The sequence below is a fragment of the Zingiber officinale genome, chromosome 6B (assembly GCF_018446385.1).
Source record: "Zingiber officinale cultivar Zhangliang chromosome 6B, Zo_v1.1, whole genome shotgun sequence".
Lineage (NCBI taxonomy): Eukaryota > Viridiplantae > Streptophyta > Magnoliopsida > Zingiberales > Zingiberaceae > Zingiber > Zingiber officinale.
Window position 1 is genome coordinate 104,492,876 of NC_055996.1, and position 17,611 is coordinate 104,510,486.

General features: G+C 35.0%; 3 protein-coding genes across 3 annotated transcripts; 1 reads left to right on the forward strand and 2 right to left on the reverse strand.

The window, feature by feature from the left end:
* Positions 1 to 895: 895 nt before the first annotated feature.
* On the forward strand, positions 896 to 4,372 carry LOC121988637 (protein farnesyltransferase/geranylgeranyltransferase type-1 subunit alpha-like). Its single transcript, XM_042542169.1, has 5 exons — positions 896 to 1,165; positions 1,263 to 1,372; positions 1,497 to 1,617; positions 2,276 to 2,371; positions 3,675 to 4,372. The coding sequence occupies exons 1-5, from the start codon at positions 923 to 925 to the stop codon at positions 4,107 to 4,109; spliced, it is 1,005 nt and encodes a 334-aa protein (XP_042398103.1). The 5' UTR covers positions 896 to 922; the 3' UTR covers positions 4,110 to 4,372.
* A 3,943-nt stretch (positions 4,373 to 8,315) lies between these two features.
* Positions 8,316 to 11,556, reverse strand: LOC121988638 (calreticulin-like). The gene is made up of 14 exons (XM_042542170.1): positions 11,385 to 11,556; positions 10,663 to 10,770; positions 10,340 to 10,532; positions 9,985 to 10,243; positions 9,842 to 9,898; positions 9,615 to 9,662; positions 9,451 to 9,537; positions 9,303 to 9,360; positions 9,162 to 9,229; positions 9,000 to 9,095; positions 8,872 to 8,919; positions 8,759 to 8,791; positions 8,592 to 8,669; positions 8,316 to 8,509 (listed from the first exon to the last, which is right to left on the reverse strand). Exons 1-14 carry the CDS (start codon positions 11,488 to 11,490, stop codon positions 8,498 to 8,500), a joined length of 1,251 nt encoding a protein of 416 aa, XP_042398104.1. The 5' UTR covers positions 11,491 to 11,556; the 3' UTR covers positions 8,316 to 8,497.
* Positions 11,557 to 12,045: 489 nt separating this feature from the next.
* LOC121988639 (universal stress protein PHOS32-like) lies at positions 12,046 to 15,855 on the reverse strand. The gene is made up of 4 exons (XM_042542171.1): positions 15,581 to 15,855; positions 13,894 to 14,003; positions 13,604 to 13,722; positions 12,046 to 12,410 (listed from the first exon to the last, which is right to left on the reverse strand). The coding sequence occupies exons 1-4, from the start codon at positions 15,756 to 15,758 to the stop codon at positions 12,323 to 12,325; spliced, it is 495 nt and encodes a 164-aa protein (XP_042398105.1). The 5' UTR covers positions 15,759 to 15,855; the 3' UTR covers positions 12,046 to 12,322.
* Between the last annotated feature and the right edge of the window lie 1,756 nt (positions 15,856 to 17,611).

Below are 17,611 nucleotides of genomic sequence, written 5' to 3' on the forward strand. Positions count from 1 at the left end.
TGTTATCCTCCCTAATTAATCCTTTTTTTTTTTTTTTTTTTGTTGGAGAAGGAAAAGATAATGGGCTAAGTGCATGCAAATCTGGGCCCTGTTGAAAGATTCAATCCTTTGATGTGTAGTTCTAAGATCCAATTCCAATCCTAGAAAGAATCTATTTTTGCTTTTGTCGATTGATCATGATGTCGACCTCCTTCGACGAAGGCGAAGTTGAACGGATACCATTGTGCTTGCGGTCGGAATGGTCGCATGCCCAGCCTCTACCGCAAGACTATGGCCCCAACCTGGTCGTCTCCATCGCCTACCGCGATGAGTTCCGCGAGACAATGGAATACTTCCACGCTATTTATGCTGCCAATGAGCAGAGCTACCCCGCCCTCGAATTCACCACCGAGGCCATTGGGATGAATCCTGACAACTGTGAACTTCCGCTACTAACCTCTCAGATTGATAAAAAAAGCCTTCGTTTTTTTTTTTAGATTTGGTAGACAAGTTGCAATCTTTTATCTGAAATGTTGCGATCGAATTTAAAATTTTAATTAGGTTTTTTTTTGGAATTTTGATTTTTTTTCTAAAAAACGGCTCTATTTTAATTTTTTTTATTCATTTAAATTTAATTTTTAGTCTGAATCAAATTTTAAAATTTTAATTTTTAAATCTAAATTTTCAAAATTTGATTAATTGGATAATTTAGTTTTTTTAATTAATTAATATTTTATCAGTCTAATTTATTTAATTTTCATAAGTTCAAATAGTTAAAAAAAATTTAATTCGATTCAATTTTAATAGAATAATCTCTCGCTGTTGGAGAATGAAATAGTAATGGGCCACGTACAGCAAATCTCGGCCCGGTTAAAATCCAATCTTAGTTTTAACATCCAATTTCAACCCTAGACAGAATCTACTTTTCTTTTCTCTGCCTCACATGTCGAGCTCCTCCGACGAAGACGAAGTCGAACGGATACCACTGTGCTCGCGGCCGGAGTGGTCCGATGTCCAACCTCTGCCGCAAGACGATGGCCCCAACCCGGTCGTCTCCATCGCCTACCGCGATGAGTTCCGCGAGACAATGGACTACTTCCGCGCCATCTACGCTGCCGACGAGCGGAGCTGCCGCGCCCTCGAACTCACCACCGAGGCCATCGGGATGAACCCGGGAAACTATACTGTGAGCTTCCATGGCTAGCTTCTCAGATTGATACAAAGAGCCTAGATAAGTTGCGATCTTTTATCCGAACCCTGTTAATGTTGTCTTTTTCTACAAGGTTTGGCACTTCAGACGCCTTGTGCTCGAGTCATTGAATGCAAACTTGCATGAAGAAAGGGATTTTGTTGACAGAATTACTTTCCAGAATTCTAAGAACTACCAGATCTGGTGAGTGCTCGCTTTGTGTTCTTTTCGTCTGGTTTGAAGAAACCTAGTTTTGCTTCATTTTTGATCAATTTGCTTGCCTATACAAGTTGTATCTCTGAATGCTCGCGTTATGTATGTTGATTAGGCACCACCGGCGGTGGCTTGCTGAGAAACTGGGAACAGAAGCAGCGAATAGAGAACTGGAGTTTACCAAACAAGTGTTTGCTCTTGATGCTAAAAATTATCATACTTGGTCTCATAGACAGGTAGTCTCTTTCTCCTTCCTCTGTCTTGGTATATATTTTTTTTCTTGTTCAACATCTAGATCAAACAAATGGGAGATGAAAAAGATTTATCGGGCAATAACTGACCAATTAACTTGTTAGGCCCAACCATTGGCCTTAAAAGTTTACATTCCAATTAATGGTAACTCATTCATCTAAGCTTCTAAGGCTACTTTGTTGGCTCATTATTCACCATGTGGGAGCTATAATGTGGTGTTACAATCTTCATTGCTTAAGGATTGATGTTCTTCGTAAAAATTCAAACTCTAATTGATTGCACAGAATCATCATCAATTGAGAGCATATGATGTCCAATGGGGCTGCACGGTATGCAGACTACCTTTTTTGACCACCTCACCCTACCTAGAATGGGGTTTGTGTGATAGTCATTGTCATGATCTGGTTAGATTTGAGAATTTATTCATCAATTGTCATACTCAACTAGAGGCTCCAGATGCTTATGTCCAAGTTAATAGTAACTTGCTCATTGAGCCTATAAACCTTCTTTAATACTTTGCATTTCATTTAGTATGTCACACTTGTATAAGTTAACTTCTATTTCTATGAAGAGGGCATGATGAATGATCTCACTGTCAATCAAGTCCTGTAACTGAGATTTTCCTAATAATTTGCAATACAGTGGGTTCTTGAGTCATTAGGTGGATGGGAAAATGAGCTTGAATTTTGCTGTGAGCTTCTTGAAGATGATGTTTTCAACAATTCAGCTTGGAATCAGGTAAATATTTTGAGGTTTTATTGGCTTACTTTCATGTGTATTATACCTTTGTAGTTGTAGCTTTATTGGATTCTTTTTGCCATACAGAGTTGTTGCTTGCTAGATTCTTGGACCTGATAATTTATAGGTTTGACTTTGTTATCAGTGCTTCCATATGCACTTTTTTGTGCCACTGTCTGTGTATGGTTCTTTTGCCTTATATTGCTGTTGCTCTCTAGGACATTTCGTCATACGATTTTAAAATGTTTTAATGTTCTATATTAACAGTATTGGTCAACACAGCTGAAACATGTCTTGTTGGTTGCTGACTGATAGCGATACTATGTTGGCTTGAGAAATGTCGCTATGTTGCTCATGTCGACATGCTTCCATTGGGTACCAATCGCAATAGTGTATATTTATCCATGACATGCTTTGATTTCATTAACCAGTCATAGGAAGGAGATAAAACACAATAAAAAGAGAGATGAGGGATAGCACCAATGAAAGCACGGAGAATAGAAATGAGGAGTGACGTTGGAATCGAAGAAATTAAAATATATCTACATCCTATATGTATGTCTGCTCTATTTTTAGTTGTATCAAAGTACAACTCTTATGGGTTAAATATGGGTATGTTGATAAATCATTCCGAAACTAGAAATTCTAGAGGCATTATTTATAAATAGCACCAATTGAAGCACCAAGAACAGAAAATAAGGAGTGATGTCGGAATAGAAGAAATTAAGATATAATCTATATCCTATACTTGTGCTTGCTAGTTGTATCAATCAAGTACAAGCTCTTATTGGTTAATTGCGATATATAAATTTTTGGGTATGTGGAGAAATCATTTGCAAAACTAGAAATCTTAGAGGCATTATTTAATCTGGATCCTAGAAAATCATGTGATCGAGATGTTTGTCATACATTTTAAACTTGTCCTTGATTTTTTTTTTTTACTGTAAGTCTATATTTGAAGATAAGTGGAAGAGAACTATAGAATCAAAACTCATTTGAGTTGGACATATCTGTGGAACACTCCTAGCATCAAATAATGCTAATTATGAGATTTCGAATGCTATCTATATCATCCTTGGTTAACTTTTTACCCTGTAGATCGTTTTTGTGTTTCCTAGTTTGATAACTCTTCTTTCTTTCTCTTGTTGGATCGATCTACCAGCTGAAAGTATATGATATTCAGGAATGGAAATTGATGCTGGTTCATGAACAAGATGCATTTGGTTTTATTAATATTTGTTGTTTGTTCTACTAACACATCTGTTTTATCTGATATCTTCTATTAACTATCGATCTGCAACAGAGGTATTTTGTCATCACCCGATCGCCGCTGCTTGGAGGCCTACAAGCCATGAGAGATTCTGAAGTGCGCTATACCAGCAAAATAATCTTAGCCGACCCACACAATGAAAGCCCTTGGAGATACCTTCGAGGGCTTTACAAGGGTGAAATCCAAATGTTAATCAGCGACAATAAAGTACCTGAGCTATGTTTGAAGGTTTTGGAGATAAATAAAAGCAACTTGTTTGCTTTGAGCCTGCTCCTGGATCTTCTTTCTCGAGGCCACCAACCCTCCGATGAGCTTAGAGCCATCATCGGAGCTTTAAGAAGCTCACAAGACATTGCAGGAACTCATGGCTTGGCTGCTACTTTGTGCCTTGTATTGGAGGCAGTGGATCCAATGCGATCAAGCTACTGGGCGTGGCGGAGGACAAATCTTCCGACTGGAGTTTGTTAAAACCCTTCTTTCGAATTTAGACACTTTGAAAGATGCAATTGGGATGGAGGAACGAATATTGGATCATGTAAATTAAGTATTTATTTAGAGTTGTGTTTGCTACTCATGGGTAGGTTGTGCCTACCATCCTCTGGACTGAAATTGGACTTTGTACGATATCGACTCTTTGACCTCGAGTTCCTCGCAGGTGTTGAAAGAGTTGGTTGATCCTCAAGGAATCCATCCAGATATAGAAATTGGACTTAAGTATCTTTTTCTATTCACATAGTATGTTACCACTTAACTTGCAAATTGATTTTCGAAACAACTTTAGAATCATGTGAGAACCATGATCATAAAAGAAATCAAAACAATATCGCCTATATGTTCATGTTATAGTTTGTCGGGACCAAAATGATCCATTTATTTATTTCTGACTTTTTTTTATTTATTTCTGATTTTTAAGATGGAAGTAAGAGCTCCCATATGTGACGTGGCAAGAGAGAATGCGAGGGAGGTCCATCTCTCAAACGAGATGAGATTCTCTGTCCTCAATTAAAAAATCTAGAATTACATCATGAACTCTTTTTTTTTTTTTTTATTCATCTTTTCCTTCTTTATTTTTTTCAACCTTTTTTATTCTAGATGGACGAAAATTTAAATATGTCTTTTACAAATCTTTTAAATTCTTCAAACACGAAAGAAAATAAATCTTCTGAAAATACCTTCATTCCTCCAAACCATGATGCCCAATATTCTCAATTTTTCTCTTACACGTAATACTGTCCAAATTTTTAAAATATTTCATATGTTCCATGAGGACTTACAAATTTTCTAAATTTATAAAGTTTTCAAAATTTTTTGCTCCCCCTTCAAAGTAACACAGTCTCAACTCCATTTGGTATGTATTCATGCCAAGATTGATCAGCCATGAGCAAGCAATTTGGGATGACTTTTCTGCCTTTTGTATTTTTACTTTCTCAACCATCAATCATGTTTTCGAATGAAGCATGAAGGGTTACTATCGACCCATCTATCAGCGGCAAAGAACCTTTAACGTCATCGTCTGTTCCAACATCTCAGTGGCCACACTATCACAAGAAGAGCATAAAGTTGAATCGGATAAAGATAATTCAAAATGAAGATTTTGGTTTTTTGATAAAGACATGGTCCTTGCGAAGTCATAGACAACTATCAGTACTGATGTAATTATTAGTAATGACCAGAAGGATCAAACTTTTTAAAAACATATAGTTGATTACTACAACAATCATGTTAGTTAGAGCCCTAGAGTCAATCATTTGATGATTGTATTATGGACTTGTTGTATCGTATTCTTATATAAATAAAGACATTTATTTTTGGTTATTATACTTACTTGTATTGGTGCCAAATAAACTGAGTATAATAGCGTCCTTGAGTAGAAGGTTCTTACCTATATCAATCGGTTAGTTGAACCGATAGTGAGATGATATAGGGAATACTACTCTTAATCATTCCTAGTCGAGTATTAACATTCAGGGACAATGTTAATGCAATAAGACTAGCATGTAGGTCAACTCGATGATTTGATCTCACAAGTCATGGATATAGAGATATCAAGTTGACACATGGGTATGCATTGGAGAATGTATACTGAATGATCCGCCATGAGAAAGTATCATGGATCGTTATATGAGTGTCATATACTTTCTCATGTGACTATTAGTGTGACTACTAGTCCTTAGACCTGAAGTCACCATGGTTCCCTACATAAGGAGTTATGTACTTTGGTTTCGTCAAACGTCACCCGTAACTGGGTGGACTATAAAGGCGATTACTGGGTATGTAACGAATTATGCAGAGGGATGTGAGTGATGTAAATGGGATATATCCCTCCTATATGACGGGAGAGACATCGATATTCTTGATAGAGTGAGACCATGAAGTGCATGGTCATGCCCAAATGAGTCAATATGAAATATTGAGCTCATTTGATTTAGTGAGTCTACTTGGAGTTCAAGATTTAGATTGGTCAGAGGATGACATGGTCTATGCCTCACATTGATCAATCTAGATGTCTAGGATAGAAGGACACTTGTCATATATTGTGAGGAGTCACAATTAGTAGTCACAAGGTAATGTTGGATCTCAACATTCTTGTAACTTGGGTAGTAATGATGTGTTGCTAGATACCGCTCATTATTTATGCTCCTAAATGGGTTTAGGGGCATTGCCAATGTTACAAGAACCTATAGGGTCACACACTAAGGACAATTAGATGGAGATTAGGTTCATATGATGAACCAAGAGGATTAGATTCATATGATGAATCAAATTGGATTAAGAGTAATCCTAATTGGGCTAATTGAGTTGAACTCAAGTTGATTCATGTGTTCAATGAGTCTAATTTAGATTATGACTCATTGAATCAATTTAATTAAATGAATTAGATTCATTATATTAAATTGGCTTGAATTAAATGGTTGGATTAGATCAACCATAAGAGAGATTAAGTCAAGTTTGACTTGACTTGAGAGGAAGAGGAAGAGTCAAGTTTGACTTGACTATTTGCCACCTCATTTGTGAGTTGGCATTAGGAGGACTAATGATGATGTGTCACATCATCATAGTTGGCACATGTGTGTGCCACCTCATGGAGGTTACAAGTCCCCTCTTTAATGGCCTCCACATTTAATGAAAAGGAGTAGCCACTTTTGTAGTGAATGAAAAAATTTGATTTTTCATTCAAGACTCATTCAACTCATCTTCTACCTTGCTCTCTCTTCTTGCTCTCCCTCTCCTCTCTTGGCCGAACCTTACCAAGGTGCTAGCACACCTTTGTGTTAGGTTTCTCCACCTAGTTTGTTCATGTTGATACTTCTAGAGGGTTGTACATTTGACAACCTCGAGATCCGGCATCACTTGGAAGAGCGGGATACGTGAAGGGCTTCGCATCAAGGGTAAAGATCTTCTCCTAATGTAGATCTAGATGTAAGAAACTCGTACTTGTAAATTTTGTTTTTATTTTTACTTCGCACGGATCTAGTGACAGGGGTTTCGGGGTTTTCGCGACGCGAAAAAACGATTTTCGCGGCCCGAAAAATCCAACAAATCATTAACTCATTGGATTTATGAAGAGAAGCTATAAGGTGTTAAAATCACATTACTATAAGTTTGCGCCAATAGTAAATATATACTCATCATCAAAGTATATGGAGTGACAAGAATGCATTGAAGAATGCACTGAATACGTGGAAAGCCAACAATAAAAATAAAGGTTTCAAATATATATATGTGTAGAGGATTCTTGAGAAATATGCTCTGCATTCAGGGAGAACACTTTAGCATCAAATTCAAATCCAAATACAAGTGTTGATGTGGATAACTCTGTAACCCATATTCATATGATAAGATAAAAGATAGCACAAATTCAAATTTAAAAAGTACAACACAATAGAATGAATTTTAGACGAACAATGATAACACAATAGAATGAATTTTAGACGAACAATGATAAAATATTAAAGAATATTAAATAAGAAAAAAATAACTTTGTAAAATAATTAAATTATTAAATAAGAAAAAAATAACTTTGTAAAATAATTAAATATTAAAGAATATTAAATAAGAAAAAAATAACTTTGTAAAATAATTAAGATCTTTTGTAAAGATTAAAAAATTCTTTTGAAATGACATAAAATAATTTTAGATACACGAGAAAATAGCTTAAAAAATTAAATAAGAGACCTGATCCAATATGAATATGTTTATACTTATTTTTTATATATCATTACAATTTATATCTTTTTATTTGATATATAATAATATATATATATATATTTTTTAATTATTAATATTTAAAATGCAAGTATTTAAATTTTATAAAAATTTAATTATATATATAAAAGAAAAAAAAATAACCAGATTACGTAAAGTCAAATCTAGAGGGGTCGGATCATCAAAATAAATCGAAAATCATTCCAAAAATTCAAAATTCTTTAATTACATACCCTATTAAATTAATTATATATATGAAATATATAGAAAAGAGAGATAAAAAATATAATAAAAAATATGATAATCATTAAAAAAAATTATTGAATTTTTTTAATAGTAAATATATATATATATAAATTTTTAGTTTTTTTTAACGTAGTATTAACATGTCATTGAAGGACTCTTTGAGAGCCGTGAATGCTCTAAGAAACTTAAGGACCAAGATAAGAATTTAAAAACCAAAAATAATTAAGTGCTCCAATCAAACAAGAAATTCCATGGATTAAAAACATCTTGAGTAACAAAATAAGCAAATTAAAAAAAAAAAACTACATTCCATGGTCAAATTTTGGTCTCTAAAGACTTGTTGTCAAGAACTACTCCAAATCAAATCTCCAATCTACTTCACCCAAAAAATTGATCTCATCCATCTAAAGCTCATCCTGAGAACACAATTGAACCAGTGAGATACGAACCAACATGGAAACAAAATAATTGGAAATAATAATAAAAAAAACAAATTACATGAGCAGCCTCGTCCTCTATATCTGAATCCGCCTTGGAATCAGCTTCATCTGCGGAATCGTCAGCCTCGTCCTCGTCCTGACATAGGCAATAAGAAGGGAAGAGATTGAGAAAGTAATTACGCATACAAGGCCGTGGAAATAACCACAATTTAGGCGTGTGCTAACCTCTGCGTCGGAAATGTCATCATCCTTGCTTTCCTGATGGTTAAAAAATTTCTTTAAAAAAAACAACTTCATATTTCACTACGAAATAGAAAAAAAAAAAAAAGAAGCTTTACCTCTTCAGCCTTCTTTTTTTCAGCCTCGTCAAATGCTGCCTTTTCAGCCTGAAAAAAGCGCCAAAAATCGATTTAGACGTTAAAAAAGGTCTTTAACAGCACACTGAAATTAATGCCGAGCAACATACGTCCTTAAGCTTGCCCCATGTTTCTTCTGCAAATTTCTTTGCGTACTCGGGATCGTCACTGACCAAGATGTTATCGAAGATAGACCCAGCTTTGACCTGAAAAGGGCATATCGAGAGGTAAGCTCAATGCAAAGAAAATCAGAGAATGATTTAACATTTTACCTGCCACAACTCAAAGGCTACATATCTCAAGTTGGAGTAAGCATAGATGTATGGATCGTCCTTGAAATCTGCAAGATGGATCAGGTTAAACAGTGTTTTGGAGATCATGCAAATCGAGTTACTAAATAGATCAAATAATACCAGGATTGTCAATCAATGGAGCCTTCCATTTTCCCTGGTAATTAGGGTTCTTAATTTTCTAAAGAGGCAGCAAAATAACTAATTAGATACATTTGGTGGAACTGTAATTGCTAATTTTGGCAGGGAAGATTGGAAAGTATGCTCATACCTTTTGCTTCCAGGGACCCTTATATTCAGGATTTGGAATAGTTGGGGCCGTCCATTCACCATCTTCTTCATCATCCCAATCTTCAGGCTACAACAAATGCATAAAATAGTTGAGCAGCAGAAGATGGGAACGACAAATGCACAAATAAAAACGATCAGTAATACCTTCTTAGCATCAGTATCAGGAATCTCTTTAGGAATGTCATCATAGCCCTTCATTGATAAGACTAAGTTAGTTTGGCTAAAATTTGTATTTATTAACCTAGAAATTGAATCTAGAAAAAAAAGATAGTTGAAAGTTACTACAACGCCAGAACAAAATGGTTGAAAAGAAATAAAACAAATCAGTCACAAGGAAAAAAGAAAGACAAACAAACTTGATCTCACACTACCTCTGGTTTTTTGTCCTCAGGGTCTGGGATGTTCTCCTTGTCATCCCAATCTTCTGGCTGTAACAAAAATTAATTAAACATGATCAAGAGATCAAGCTAAACACACACTGGTCTACGACGAACCATGTATAAACAAGGTTTACCTTCTTTGCATCAGGATCCTTGATTTGCTTTGGAGGAAGGATATCCCAGTCAGTATACAAACTACCAGTTTGTTTCTCATTGTTATCAATGAGGATGCTGTATGTAGCATCAGGTCGGACAATGAAGGTGTAAACATGAGTTAGCTGATCACTCTCGCATGTTACTTCTTTCTTAATCAAATGGTTCTTTTCATTGTGTGAGAAGATAGCGTGGACTTTTTTTGTGCTGTACCCACAAATATCAGGGCCAAACATAATGCTGCAATTTCCAAATTCATGCATCCATTTCAAATAAGATGTGATAAATGCAATAACAATTCTTATAGAGGACAACTAACACAGAAGGCAGAGGTACCTATAGGGAGTATCTCCACCAAATTTTTTCTGCTCAACTTCACCACTGAGTAACTTGATGTAGCCACCCCCACAATCAAGTTTCTGCTCATGTTTAACAGAGTACTGCAAAACTAATGTCTTGTCCTTGTTGCTGAATTCAGGGAACTGTGCCGAAATGGCATAGAATCTATAATCTTCCGCGGTTTGGATTCCTGCATTCAAGGAATTTATTAAACAGAGGTCATATGAAATAAACAAATGGTTCAAACTTTTCGGAGTGACAAACAAATTGCAGATTTTTATAACAGTTGTGAGGCAGGGCTCAAGGTTTTAGAGGAATACCATTATCCTCTGGATCTCCAGACCATTTTCCAGATGTATAGTTCCAATCTCCAGCCATGTTTTCATCCTTTTTCCAGTCCGATTTGACCCACCGATTCTCCCATCCATCTTCATAAGAAAAAATACATCCAATTGCAGTTACAGAGGAGAATCAATCATTAAAAAAATTCTAAAGCCCATGACTCTTTTGCTTTCACAGACATTCACTCTGAATCTTTACTCTACAACAATTATCAATTGTAAATTAACAATTTGCCAGTATAAATGCAACAGCAGTGTCATTATCAACATACAATTTGGATCGTGGAAAAAAAATCCTAGAGACTGCAAGTACAAAAATAAAACATAAACTAGACGAAAGACGGAATCCTGATTTTAGGGAACAGCCAAAGACAAAGAACTCAGATGATCACGTTTTGGCAGATTAGATCTGAGTGTTTAAAGCCAACTGCCAAAATGCCAAGAAGAGTTGTTAGAACCAACAAAAACCGAATGTACGTATAAACAACAAAAAAACAACAGTAGTTTTGCTACAAAAACAGACAGAAATAAAACAGGGTCAACAATCACCAGAATGGATCGACCAATCTTTAGCAGAACTAGAATCTCATTTCATGAAAAGAAAAAAATTAAAGGAACGTGGTCTAGTAACAGGTTTCAATGCAAATTGAGTTCAAGAGCAAAATGCGATCCGATAAGGATCGATGATGGAGAGCGCATACCTCCGAAACGCTCCTCGAAGTAGACCTCGGCGGAGACGATAGATGCGACAGCGAGCGCCACTGCGAAGGCGGCGGCGACGAGAGGCGGTCTTCTACGGATCGCCATTACGACTTCTCTATCTCTCTCCCTCACAAGCTCTGCTCGATTTGGATCGAGGCGAAGGTAGAGATCGGAGATTTATCGGGCGAGAAAGAATGGCGTGCCGTGACCGGACGGTAAACTTACCTGAGTTGGAGATTCGTCAATCGTTTTTCTCCTACTGGCCGATAGAAAGTTGAGCCAATAGTGAAAAGCCACGTGGTTAAATCGACGTGTCCGGCCTCGGTTATTCTGCTTCGTCTACTGAATGCCAGCAGGCCAAAATCGTAATTTAGAAAAGTATGTAGAGAAGGTCCAGTAAGATTCCCTATTGATGCGAAACACGTCTAACGCAAAAACTCAATTTAAAAATAAAAAAAAAATATTCATATTAAACTTTAATTTTTTATTTTAAAAAAACTTTAACATTTAGTTAAAATTACTCTAATATTAATTAAATTTATTTCAAAGCTAGAGCAATTTGTTAAATATTATCAAATATTCAAATAAAATCTCTAAATTTCAAATTGTTCGATTCAATCCAAACCAAAATCAGGATAGCGTCACTGTATACCAAAAGTATTGCTACAAAAGAAATGAACCGATCATATTTTTCAAGGCCATAAGACAGACACTTCAAATATTGTTGTTACACACAATCACAATGCACATTGATCATATATGATCAATTCAAAGCATAAGATATAAATGACAAGTCCAAGCTCATCGAGCAATTTAAAGCATTGGCTAACGAGCCGAGTTTCTTATTCAAGGAAAAGGAGGGTCAGTGATCACAAACTCCATCAGAGAGATGATGAGAAATGAGTCTTTTCTAGCAGAATTAAGCAAGCAGATGAACTTAACTTCCATGATCAAAGTTCTTAACAACTGTAACAGGGCAAGTTCCATTGTTCACCACGTGGCTGCTCACACTGCCCAGAAGCACCCTGAAAGATAAGGGAAATATTGTTTAATTCACTTTAGATTTAATTTTGATGTTCTTGCACAGAGATGGACGAGGGAAAAGAAATGAAATAGCCAATTCCGAGTTTTTATAAGAAAACATTTGTATTCTACTTTCCAGTGGTGAGTTTGATGGTCTAGAAAATGGCATTGCAAAGAATGAAATAGGTATTTCTAAGGAATTGAATAAACAAGAACAGGAAAATTTATTTGTTAGTTTGAGTAATGAATGGAATAAACATGAAATAACTATTTTATAGTTGGTTCAATGGAATGTTATCAGATATATAGATAAGGAGTAGGTTTTGTAATGATTAAAATTTATTTATATGATTTTTTTTTTCAACTCATCAAGCTTTCACAGCTTGCTCCTGATCAACTTGATCAAACCAATCAGCCCATTGGTCTCTCCTCTTGATCTAAATAATCGACCAGACTCAATCAACCCCCCACCCCACCCTGTGGTCGACTCGCTTGGCTTGACCTGCCTTTTTGACCCAGCGTGCCATTTTACTTGCTTGGTGCGCTCATTTACTTGGCACAATTGATTAGTCAGCTGGATCTTATCGGTCAAACAAATTCGAAAATGGCAATCATCTAGCCAAACTTGACAAGTTTACCTGTTCGATTAGATTGATCCCATCAGCATGTTCAACATGATGATCTAGATTAGCCTTTCTGATCACACACTTCATCCCGACCAATTCAATCGCTCCTTTCAGCCACTTTGTCCCCCACATACACACACGACCTATCTCACTAAATCAGTCTCGCATGGTCTGACCAGCACTCAATTGCTAAACTTGTTTAACCTACTTTCCTGATTGATAATATATTACTTTTGAAGATTTGAATAAAGTAAGAATATACATTTTTTTAATACACTTGGAATAGAGAAATAACTGTTTCTTAGAATTGGGAATCACAATGCTTAAGAATTTGATATGTAGAATTCATTTTTATAGCCAAACATATAAATAATTATATGGAATATAACCAAAGCCATCATAAGGTTCTTGTTTTTTGGTTGTTTATATCTCAATTGAGGTGCCGACCCCACCTAGTGGGATAAGATTTGGTTGTTGTTATTGTTGTTGTTGAATATCTCAGTTGAGGTATCAAAATTCAAAAGGTTCTCATTGGAACACAATATCTACCCAAGTAGAAGTTTTCTAACCTCTTGAGCTTCCCAAGCCCTCTATTCCCAATGATCAAGCAGCTGAGGGGGATGTTATCAATAGCTTCACATATCTTTTCACGGGCATCTCCCCAGTAGATCTTCAACAGAACAACGACCTGAAAATGTTATATGACAAGTGTCTGAGTATTTTTACAGTTGCTATTCTTGTTTGGGTAGTTAAAACTTGATAAATAGAAATTTGAAACTGCAAACAAGTGTCAAGTATGTTTACACTCTTTATGCTCGTTTGAGCAGTTAAAACTTGACATATAGAAAATAGAAACTACCTCCTTTTGCCGGGCTACAGTGTTGAGTATGTCCAAAGTTTCAGCATCTGGCTTCACACCATATTTCTTTACAATACCAGGATCAGATAACTCTGTGAGGGGGATAAATGCTGCAATGGATGAAAACAACAATGTTTTTTTTTAAAAAAAACAGCAGGGTGATAACAGGATAATTAGAGGATAAAAAGAGAGCAATCAATGAGAAGCAATTGATGACTCTAGATCATACATATGCAAACTGTAGATTCAATGGGCTGCAGAAAAGATAGGAAAAGGAAAGAATGTAGTTCACTTATTACTCAGCAGCAACTAATTAAAGAAGATACCAGCATAGTAAACTGTAGTTTTTAGGATCCTCATCACCTAACGTGGATACATAAATTAGCAAGTATTTTTTTGCAAGAAAGAGTAGCAACAGAAAATTGTGTGCATTCGTTGATTGATGTGGAGCTTGTCTTGCTTGGTTTTTGTTGGTTCATGACAGAGTCTAGTTTGAACTAAGCAATTATGTAAAGGGTGATCTTAAATGTCGACATACATTAATTTGAGGAACAAACTAAGAGATAGGAATTAGATGTTGAGATCTTTTTATTAACATTTCAGTATTAAGATTAACGAACATGAATTACTCATTGGCTACAAACTAATTAATTGTATAGACAACATCACATATTAAAACTGCACGTGTACAATATATTGAGACATCAAGCTATTAGTGACAAAACTTGTGAGCTACCTGACATCTTTCCAACGATCCAAGTAGGATGATGATCCATACAACATACAATAAGATAAAAAAAATCTCTTTATTGTTCCTAAATTAACATGGAAGGGGAAATACAAGAGATAGAAGATTATCTCTTTATTGTGCCTTAACTTGTGTAGTATTCCTTCACTAGGCTGAAATTTAGTCAATTATCTTGAAAGTACACGAGCAGTATCTCAGAGTAAATGATCCAACAGAGCAATCCGTCTGATATTTCTTTCATTCTGATAAAATTAAAAAAGAAAACAAAAAAAACCCTGTAACCTCTTGATGGTGATGAATAGGAAAAGAGTTAAGTTGTCTGTCCTCAAGGATCTAAGCTGTCAACGGTCAATTAAGTTAATTAGTATCAACTTCCTCTGATATTGCAGGCTTGCATGCCCAATGACAAACAATGAATCTTATGAAGCTTGTCCATCGTGTTCTAAGAGATTATTTGTGAAATAAATTGGCAGATATGCCATCTTTGTTGAAGTTCTTTATCAGCCCTAGAATTCAAAAAAGAAACCAGCTACAACTATGCACTAAAGATACCAAATTGAGAGGGTTTGCCACAGAATTCATAGCTCAGAGTAGAGCAAACCATAAAGCTAAAGAAACCTGAAAAGAAGCCCACCAATTCGACTTCTAACAAGATCGTAGTCTTGTCCAGTTCACTGGACTATGTTAGGTGTCTGTCACTAAGCATAAGAAGAGTAGATTAAAATTCACGTTCCAAATAAACATAGATTGGCATTGGTAGTCTCATGACTCCACACCATATGATTCTTAGTAGTGATTTCAATAACTGAAAAATGTACGTACAAAATCAAACTTTTAGGGTCGAAATAAGCAACGGGGGTTCGAATGGGGAAAAAAAAATTGATCTTGTGAGTTGAAAGAGGAAACAAGGCGAGGAGTTGAGACGAAGGTGAATCGTACGTGATCCGGTGGTCTCCCAGAGCTGCATCTCGCCCTCCTCGTAGTGTCCCTCCTTCTGGACATTGACGAGGATGAGGTGGTCGCCGTCCCTCACCATGTTCTCCACGGCCCAGCGGAGCGCCGCTTTGCTGCATGGCGAAAAGTCCACTGCCACTCCCACCCTCCGATCCGCAGCCATCGCCCGATCTTCTCGCTTCGCGATTGAAGAAGCAGGAGGAGGAAGGAGAATGGAGGATTATTATGATGAGGATGAAGACAAGATTGAATTCTGGAGAGAGAGAAACCAATGGAGAATGATAATATACGCTATTTTTACATCCACGGAGGAATTTATTTTAAAGTACCTAAAAGTTTGTTATTTTCTAAGACACATCCGTACTTTTTCTCCTATCACAATCACCCCGCCACATCCTCGTCTCTTCTCCCGGCTTTTCTGATATAATTACTAGAATATGAGAGAGTCGAAAGAAAATTGCTCGTTGAGATCGACTAATAAAGGAGCGTGTAAATATCAAACCGATAAGTGGACGAAAATGACCGAGATTCCATTTGACAGCAAACAGCAATTTTGGCCAATGGAGAATCGACAGGTCACCATTTACCAAGTCAAAAGAATGCTTGGCAGTGCTTAAATTGAACTTGACAACTTGCCCACTTTTTTTGATGTTGACTAAATTTTTATTCTTTTGGTGTAAAAATAATCCAATTTGAGTTTGACTTTGAATTAAATGGCAAATTCAAAAAATATTTGATTATTTAGAAAGGCATATATTCATTGAAAATGTTTCTTAGTAATTAAAAAACCTAAGTATAAAGCTTTGTTTTTATTAAATAAAAGTGAATAATTTTATAAAATTTATTTGTACATGAACGGGATTAAATATATACATATAGTAGATGTATTAGATGTAGCAAAGCACTAAATTTATAACCATAAGATTTAGACAACATGACTTGCGATGAGTTGTTATTTATTAATCCAGGTCTAACCTTGCGTCCAATTAGGATCGGAGATGGACTATCTTCTCTCTTGATTTTCTTATCAGATAAATTTGAAAATACGAATGACTCTTGACACAACAAGTTAGTTATCTCAGTAGATCAAGCACTACGGGCGTAGAGTGCCCTACGTGAGAATCAAATGTGTGAGTAATCCATCTCAGCTATCACTTGGTTGTACAGGGTATGCCATGAGTTAGAAATGACATGATAGGATAAATCTTAAAAATAAACTAATTAATTAAGTATACATGAGATCAATTTTTCACAAATAAATATATTTTAGTCCCACATTAGTTGGTAGAGAAAATTGCTCTACGATAAAGTCGATATAATACCAAGTTTAGTTGTTCCTATCTGAAATAGTCAGAATGAATCATCGAACGATTGTTTTTTAGGTTAGTGGAGTCTTCAAATGTTGAGGGAGGGATCCAATGGCCACAGTCATTTGATATCTCTTCTCTCAGTATTCACATCATTTTTTAGAATGGATTTGATTCAAGTTATCATGTATAACCTTAATTATGTGATTACTTGATAGCCAAGTTATAGGGAATAAAATATAATCATTATTTGGTTCAACTTAGATAATGCAACAAAAATTTATTTGTTTAAAGGTTTTAATAAATATCATAGTTTAATATTTTACCCTATTACCTTCAGTTACAAAATCAATTATATATAATAATAATAATATTATTATTATTATTTATTTTTTATTTTTTTTTAATTTTTTTTTCTGTATATTTTTTTACTTTTTTATGTGTTTTTTTATTTTTTAATGTTTTTATATTTTTATATTATTTATATTTATATTTTTTTATTTGTTTACATTTTTAAAATTTAAATTTTTATTTATTTATTTTAATTTTATTTTTATTTTTAAAATTTTTAAATTTTTTTAAAAATTTTTAAATTTTAAAATTTAAAAAAAAAATTAAATTTTTAAAAAAAAATTTAAATTTTTTAACATTTTTAAAATTATTATTTTTTATTTTTTTTATATTTTTTTATATTTTTTTCTCTTTTTTT

Coding starts and splice junctions, on each gene's coding strand:
- LOC121988637 (XM_042542169.1), top strand. CDS start 923: ATGTCGAGCTCCTCCGACGAAGACGAAGTCGAACGGATACCACTGTGC. Junction 1,166..1,262: donor TGAACCCGGGAAACTATACT/GTGAGCTTCCAT, acceptor TTTTTCTACAAG/GTTTGGCACTTCAGACGCCT. Junction 2,372..3,674: donor ACAATTCAGCTTGGAATCAG/GTAAATATTTTG, acceptor GATCTGCAACAG/AGGTATTTTGTCATCACCCG.
- LOC121988639 (XM_042542171.1), bottom strand. CDS start 15,758: ATGGCTGCGGATCGGAGGGTGGGAGTGGCAGTGGACTTTTCGCCATGC. Junction 14,004..15,580: donor CTGGGAGACCACCGGATCAC/GTACGATTCACC, acceptor CATCCATTGCAG/CATTTATCCCCCTCACAGAG. Junction 12,411..13,603: donor GGGCTTGGGAAGCTCAAGAG/GTTAGAAAACTT, acceptor CTTATCTTTCAG/GGTGCTTCTGGGCAGTGTGA.
- LOC121988638 (XM_042542170.1), bottom strand. CDS start 11,490: ATGGCGATCCGTAGAAGACCGCCTCTCGTCGCCGCCGCCTTCGCAGTG. Junction 9,361..9,450: donor AGGGTCCCTGGAAGCAAAAG/GTATGAGCATAC, acceptor CTGCCTCTTTAG/AAAATTAAGAACCCTAATTA. Junction 8,920..8,999: donor CATGGGGCAAGCTTAAGGAC/GTATGTTGCTCG, acceptor CGCTTTTTTCAG/GCTGAAAAGGCAGCATTTGA.